Below are 8208 nucleotides of genomic sequence, written 5' to 3' on the forward strand. Positions count from 1 at the left end.
GTGCTGAGTTATCATTGTCACAGGCACACTATGGAGAGATTGTTAGGCCTCATACTACAAGCTTAAGAAAGGAATGATGTATTCATACTCAGTCAAGAGGACACAATAGTAGTCAGAGTGCCCTGAAACCACAGAGTTCAATGCAGGCCTTGGTAATTCCCAACAAATACATTTATTATTTTTCTTATTTATTTGAAGGTAGGAGAAAATAGCAGGACGAGTGGCAGATTAAAGAAATAAAAAACCATGATGCGATTGATGTGTGTTTTGGCTTCAGGTTTAAGTATGGTTCATGGGAGGGGCGAAATGGGAGTTTGCAAAGTTAGAAACACAATTAATCAAACATTATCTGGTTTTTGGGTAGATATATATGTCTGATTATGTGTCATTTGTCATTTGGTGGCATCAAATCATTAATATTAATTTTGAACATCAAATTATGGCATATCATTCTATTCAACATGATCTGCTTTATAATAGGCCTGTGTGCAATATGCAAAGTAATAGAACTTTAAATTGGATTTGGATATGTCTAAAAATAAAAGTCTTCTCAATTTATTTTCAATATTTTCATTGTCTCTCTCTTAGGCACTCCTTCGGAGTCGAGGATGACGGTTCCACACTATTATCAGTTTTAAGGTGACTGAAGAGCCCAGTGCGGGACCTACAGTCTCTGTCACAGGTGGGGCAGACAGTGGTTGGAGGGACAGGTGAGTGGGGTACTTGGTTTGACGTGCGCTCCTTCCGCTTGTTCCTGGTGAAGAGACTCGAGGTGTTCAGCGCCTTCTCGGATGCTTCTCCTCCACTTTGAGCGGTCTTGGGCCAGGGATTCCCAATAGTCGGTGGCGATGTTACATTTTTTCAAGGAGGCAAGGAGGCCTATAAGCATTTTCTCTGCTCTCCTGGGACTCGCTTACCGTGGCAGAGCTCGGAGTAGAGCGCTTGTTTCGGGAGTCTTGTATCGGGCATGTGGACGATGTGGCCCGTCCATCGGAGCTGATTGAGCGTGGTCAATGCCTTGACGCTGGGGATGTTGGCCTGAGCGAGAACACTGATGTTGGTGCACCTATCCTGCCAATGGATTTGCAAGATTTTGCGGAGGCAGCATTGGTGGCACTTCTCCAGTGTTTTGAGGTACCTACTGTACGTTGTCCATGTCTCTGAAGCCTATAGGAGGGCGGGTATCACTGCTGCTGTGTAGACCATAAGCTTGTATTAAAGTAGAGATAGAATCATAGAATGATACAGTACAGAAGGAGGCCATTCAGCCCTGCCTGTCTGTGCCGGCTCTTTGAAAGAACAATCCAATTAGCCTCACTCCCCAAAGGTTTAGCACAACTTCCTTGCTTTTGTACTAACATAAGAACATAAGAAATAGGAGCAGGAGTAGGCAATACGGCCTCTCGAGCCTGCTCCACCATTCAATAAGATCATGGTTGACCTGACTCTGTGCCTCTATTTATAAAGCCCAGGATCCTGTATACTTTTTTTTATAAACAGCCTCATCAACTTGTCCTGCCATCGTTAAAGTTTTGTGTCTGTGAGCCCTGCAGGGACTCTGTTCTTGCACCTCCTTTAAAGTTGCATTGTTTAGAGATTGTCCTGAAGAAATTTATAGATCGGCTTGGTAGGTTATGTATAAATGACATTGTGGAAGGTGTTTGAATTGAAAAGGTGCGCATAGTTCCAAAACGGCGATCAAATATTTATCAGAATTGTCTTTAGACAATCCCATCAATGCTCTTAGCATGCGATGCATAGACTTAGGTTTCGGATTTCAAGAACAATAGCCTCCTGTGAGGCTATTTCTCTGCAGTCAGTTGTCAGAATTGGTAATCAGACAATGTAATGAATGGGATGTCAGATTGTGTCCTGTAACCTGTCATGGTGCAGCCACAGAAAACTTACAACTGGCGAGAGCTTGCTATGTGATTAGTATTTATTAAAAGAAATAAATATGATGGTGAGTGAGTACAAGGTAGTAATCACTGTGTCATCTCCTGGACCCTTTGAATAATTGCTGCCTTGGTGTACACACTCAGTCATGTGTTATTCTATATAAAGTACAGCATGTAGCTGTAATGACAGGAAGCTTAGTTGAGAAAGTTGCTATTGTTTTTGCTATTACCGGTACAACCTCCCAAATCCAGCAACCTCGGGACCAAGGCCAAGCAGAAACGTGTTTCTGATTTCCGAAGTCCTGAAACGCCCGAACCCAGGTTCGGGTATTTCCAGATTTCAGAATGCCAGAAGCGTGTCCCAAGTCCGGAAATGCCTGGGTCCAGGTTGCGATATTTCCGGTTTTTGGACGTCACCTTGTAGTTCTTCTCCTCGCAGGCCTTGTAGTCCTGGCTTCTTCGCAACGCATGGTAAGCCTCCCTCTCCTGTTTTTGCAACGCAGTATCTTGTAACTGTACTTAATGTGAGCTTCCCGGCCTGTATCTTTTGCTACCATCTTCAAATTTGAAAAGGAATGTACAGTACTCAAAGCATGAAATATAATAAAAGTTTTTATTTGTAAAACAGTTAAGTTATGAAATATAAACCAGTAAATTAAGGCTTTTATTTGTTAAACAGAGTAAAAATAAAAAGGTACAGTTACAGTTGGCTGGAGGTTGTGCTTGAGGTAGAGGGCTCAGCTATGATGTCTGGGGCTGATGACGGGCCAGTAATAAGATTATCCATGTATAAGGGCTGGTGCTGTTCCCTGCATTTTTCCTGCAGCTGTTACGCTGCAAAGATCATGTCCGTTGTGCCCCGGAGGGGACGAAATCCGCAATGTGACTCCGGGAAGAGCTCCTCAGCCATAGGGAGAAGACAGTTGAGGAGGACTCTAGCGACAACTTTCCCAGTGGCTGATGACAGGGAGATTCCTCTGTAGTTGCCGCAGTCGGACTTGTCCTCTTTTTAAAAGATGGTCACAATCATTGCATCTCTGAGATGTCCCGGCATGCTCTCCTCCTTCCAGATGAGAGAGATGAGGTTGTGTATTTTTGCCGCCAACTGTGCCTCTCCGCCATACTTCAGTGCCTCAGTAGGGATTTCATCCGCTCCCGTAGCCTTGTTGTTCTTAAGCTATCTTATGGCTTTTTCTGCCTCGTGCAGTGCTGGGGTTTTACTGAGGTGGTGGCGGGTAGCACACTCCTGTATGGCTCAGAAACATGGACCATGTACAGTAGACACCTCAAGTCGCTGGAGAAATACCACCAACGATGTCTCTGCAAGATCCTACAAATCCCCTGGGAGGACAGACGCACCAACACTAGTGCCCTCAACCAGGCCAACATCCCCAGCATTGAAGCACTGACCACACTTGATCAGCTCCGCTGGGCAGGCCACGTTGTTCACATGCCAGACACGAGACTCCCAAAGCAAGCGCTCCACTCGAAACTCCTTCACGGCAAACGTGCCAAAGGTGGGCAGAGGAAATGTAACAAGGACACCCTCAAAGCTCCCTGATAAAGTGCAACATCCCCATCGACACCTGGGAATCCCTGGCCCAAGACTGCCCTAAGTGGAGGAAGTGCATCCGGGAGGGCGCTGAGCACCTCGAGTCTCATCGCCAAGAGCATGAAGAAATCAAGCGCAGGCAGCGGAAAGAGTGTGCGGCAAACCAGTCCCACCCACCCCTTCCCTATCTGTCCCACCTGTGGCAGAGACTGTGGTTCTCATATTGGACTGTTCAGCCACCTAAGGACTCATTTTAAGTGTGGAAGCAAGTCTTCCTCGATTCCGAGGGACTGCCTATGATGATGATGAAGATGATGATGATGATGAATAGGATTATCAAATGTGGAAATTACTGGTGTAGTTCCTCGCTGTAGGTCATGGGCCTACTGTTGCGACATCTTTTGAAAGATAGTAAATATTGTTGTTTGCTTAAATAATTTGGGCTTTTCTTTCACTAATCATTCCCGCATTCTGTTGACCAGCAGTATTTCTTCACTTATGAAGCTTCGTTGCTCTAAGGCGCGAATTAATTCTTGACAAAGATTGATTGCTTTTTCGACTTGATCACAGGTATCATCATCATCCTCACTGCTTTCATCCTTTTCTTCTGGATGCAACACCCTCTGCATGATTTCTTCATCTGTTACTGAATGCACAATGGGAGCATCGTTGTCTATGTCCATGACATCTGCGCCATCGTCCTCATTCAATTCCTGCACAGCTTCGCAAGTCAGCCCTCTTGCATAATCTAAATGTTGAGCAATCATTGCTTTCTCCCTGGACTCGCGAAAGCCTTGAAAGTCCCGAGGAGCATCATCAGCAAACATAATTGATTGCTAGATGTTATGCCAAGCATTGACCAAAGTGTCTGCAGTTACCAAGTTCCACGCATTCACAGCTGCCCATATGGCGTCCTTGATAGAGAAAGCTTTTGCGGGAGGCCGGGTACTCCAGAGGCGATGCTTAAAGGCGAGGTGGTCGAGGTAAGTAATAAAAAAATGTCAAATCTCTCTTTGATTTTTTTCTCCTTGTTTCCTGCCCGCCATTGATCAGCACGGCACTCTGCTGCAGTGCATCGGGCTGGTCGGGCTGGATTGTGGCTGCTGTCGAGGAGAAGGTAAGTCTACTTTTGCAGAGCCTGCAGCGGTGGCCCTTCCCTTTAAGGGAGGCAAGGAACCTTTCAACGCGGCAGCGCTGCACGGCCCAGTGTGCAACACTGCACAAGTACCACCCCGCCTGCTGTCTCTTGCGCTCCAGGAAGGAAGTGAAGCGATTTAGCGTTCCACTTCCTCCCTGGAGTGCAACCGGACAATTTTTTTTAAAAATTGAAAACATTAACACCTGCGCTAATTTTCCAAGCTATTATGAGTTAGCGTCCCAAACAGGTCGGTCCTGAGTTTATCCCCCTAGTGTCCATTGTGGGTCATTACACTGAGACAGTGCTCTTCAAACTTTTCAAACTGTGGGGAGCCCCTGCTAATATTGACACACTCCCGCAGACTCCCTGAAAACATTGACACACTCCTGGGGACTCCCTGTAAAAACTGACACACTCCCGAGGACCCCCTGTAAAAACTGACACACTCCCGAGGACTCCCTGTAAAAACTGACACACTCCCGAGGACCCCCGGTAAACACTAACACACTCCTGGGGACTCCCTGTAAACATTGACACACTCCTGGGGACTCCCTGTAAAAACTGACACACTCCCGAGGACCCCCTGTAAAAACTGACACACTCCCGAGGACTCCCTGTAAAAACTGACACACTCCCGAGGACCCCCGGTAAACACTAACACACTCCTGGGGACTCCCTGTAAACATTGACACACTCCTGGGGACCCCCTGTAAACATTGATACACTCCTGCAGACTTGCTGAAAACACTGACACACTCCTGGGGACCCCCTGTAAATATTAACACACCCCTGGGGAGCCCTGTAAACACTGACACACCCCTGGGGACCCCCTGAAAATATTGACAACCTCCTGGGGACCCCCTGAAAACATTGACAACCTCCTGGGGACCCCCTGAAAACATTGATACACCCCTGGGGACCCCCTGTAAACATTGACACACCCCTGGGGACCCCCTGTAAACATTGGCACACTCCTGGGGACCCCCTGAAAACACAATCACACCCCTGGGGACACTCTGTAAATACTGACACACTCATGGGGACCCCTGTAAACATTGACACACTCCTGGGGACCCCTTGTAAACATTGACACACTCATGGGGACCCCCTGTAAACATTGACACACTCCTGTCCTAACTTCTGAAAGTCAGTGCCAACTATCCAAAGGAAAACAGTGCCTTAATTGCAAGAATTGTGTCTTTCGGATGAGACGTTAAACGAAGATTCCCCCTGTCATGTATGTACATGCTGTTTGTAGCCACCAGATGGTGTCATTGCTGAAGGCCACTGAGCAGAACGCACTTGGTGCTGCTCTGGTATGAAAGGCCAGCCATTTTATGTGTCAGACTCATTGGGCCAGAATAAAGAAGAAGCAAGGCTGTACCTTGCTTAGTTAAACAGTTTTCAGTTTGAAACTTTATCGCATACATAACATTTGGCGATGAGAATACAAGAACCTTTGTTTGCAAAATGAGCACGATTGGATTTTGAGAGCGATTCATGGAGGGAGAAGATTGGGCAGACTTTGTGAGCGGTTTGAACCAGTACTTTGTGGCCAACAAAATGAAGGGGATCGACGATGCAGATCGGTGCCGGGCCGTGTTCCTCACTGTGTGCGGTTCAAAGATCTACGGTCTGATAAAGAATCTACTCATGCCTAGTGATCCAACAGAGAAAACGTACGAGAAGTTGTGTACATTGGTACGGGAGCACCTCAAGCCAGACGATGGCATCATCATCTCGAGATACAGGTTTTATACACAGGTTCGATCGGAGGGCCAGAGCGCGGCGGAATACGTTGCCGACCTGAGACGTCTAGCGGGACCGTGCAAGTTCGGGACGGTGTTGGCAGACATGCTGCGGGACGCCTTTGTTATCGGTATCAACCACGAGGTGATCCTGCACAAACTTCTGCCGGTAGAGGAATTGGATTTAAAAAGGGCCATCCAGATCGCTCAATCATGTATGACGACGGACAGGAGTCTAAAGCAAATATCGGTGAAGAACCGAACCTCGGCAAGTGCTGTAAATGCGATTGATTCGGCGTTCGACAGAGCGGCACATGGCAGGGCCTATCCGGCTGCGTTCGCGAAGCCTGTGGCTGCCCAAAGGCTGCCCAGCGGGAATGTATCCAACTTCTCCGACTTGGCGTTGTGGGGGAATTCATCAGAACCAGCAGTGCCGATTTAAGCAATATACTTTCAAAGCCTGTCTGAGAATGGGGCATCTTCAGCGCAAGTGTCCGCAGATGAGCAAGCGAGCTGCGACACACCACGTGGAGGATGAGGTCAGACTAGTGCGGATAGGGATACGCAATCCGAGATGCCAGAGGAGGAAGTGTACGGACTGTAGTCTTTCATGACCAAGAGTAGACCAATTTTGATTAATGTGAAGTTTACCGGGATACTAGTATCGATGGAACTGGACACAGGGCCGAGTCAATCGATCATGAACGAGAGGGCATTTAATAAGCTGTGGGATACTAAGACTGTGAGGCCAAGGCTGAGCCCTGATAACGCCAAGCTGCGCACGTACACCAAAGAACTGATAAAGGTGATTGGCAGTGCACAAATTAATATGTCGTATAATGGTGCGGTTCATGAGTTACCACTGTGGATTGTTCCAGGCAATGGCCCAACGCTGCTTGGCAGGAGCTGGTTGCAGAAAATCAGATGTAACTGGAATGACATAAAGGTGTTGTCAGAGGAGGAAGATACATGTGCCCAAGTATTGAGCAAGTTCCCCTCGCTGTTTGAACCAGGTATCGGCAACTTCACGGGAGCCAAGGTGCAGATCCACGTATACTCAGATGCAAGACCCGTCCATCATAAAGCTCAGGCAATGCCGTATATGATGAGGGAGAAGGTCGAAATTGAACTGTACAGACTCCAACGTGAAGGGATCATATCACGGTCGATTTAATGAATGGGTCAGCCCCATTGTTCCTATGCTGAAAAGTGATGGCACAGTCAGAATCTGTGGAGACTACAAGGCTACGATCAACAGGGTTTCGAAACAAGATCAGTACCCGTTACCGAAGGCTGATGACTTGTTTGCGATACTAGCGGAGGGAAGTCGATCACAAAACTGGACTTGACATCGGCCTATATGACGCAGGAGTTGGTCAGACGACGAAGAGATTTATGCGCATTAACACGCACAAAAGATTATTTATTTACCACAGGTGCCCGTTTTGAATTCGCTCGGCTGCAGCAATATTCCAGAGGAATATGGAAAGTCCACTGAAGTCCGTTCCCAGAACCGTCTTGTTCCAAGATGATATCCTGATCAACGGTTGTGACTCCAAGGAACATCTGAACAACCTGGAAGAGGTTCTACTGCGTTTGGACAGAGTGGGACTCAGATTTAAATGCCCGAAGTGCGTCTTCATGGCACCGGAGGTCGAATTCCTCGGGAGGAAAATCGCCGCTGATGGCATCAGACCTACTGACGTGAAAACCAAAGCCATCAAGAATGCACTCAAGCCGCAGAACATGGCGGAGCTGCGTTCGTTCCTGGGTCTACTCAACTACTTTGGTAACTTCCTACCGAAATTGAACCACTACACATGCTATTGACAAAAAGCAACAATTGGGTGTGGGGCGCATTGCAAGACAGAG

At 47.4% G+C, this 8208-nt stretch overlaps 1 protein-coding gene across 1 annotated transcript in view; it reads right to left on the reverse strand.

Moving 5' to 3' along the window:
• The window catches only part of LOC139273869 (5-hydroxytryptamine receptor 1), a 71613-nt gene extending 67336 nt beyond the window's left edge, over positions 1-4277 (reverse strand). The window contains exons 1-2 of the mRNA XM_070890945.1: positions 4098-4277; positions 2129-2384 (exon numbers count right to left, since the gene is read on the reverse strand). Coding sequence (XP_070747046.1) covers positions 2129-2384; positions 4098-4277 — 436 coding nt within the window. The remainder of the gene's footprint in view (positions 1-2128; positions 2385-4097) is intronic.
• Positions 4278-8208: the final 3931 nt, after the last annotated feature.

The sequence above is a fragment of the Pristiophorus japonicus genome, chromosome 9 (assembly GCF_044704955.1).
Source record: "Pristiophorus japonicus isolate sPriJap1 chromosome 9, sPriJap1.hap1, whole genome shotgun sequence".
Taxonomy (NCBI): Eukaryota; Metazoa; Chordata; class Chondrichthyes; family Pristiophoridae; genus Pristiophorus; species Pristiophorus japonicus.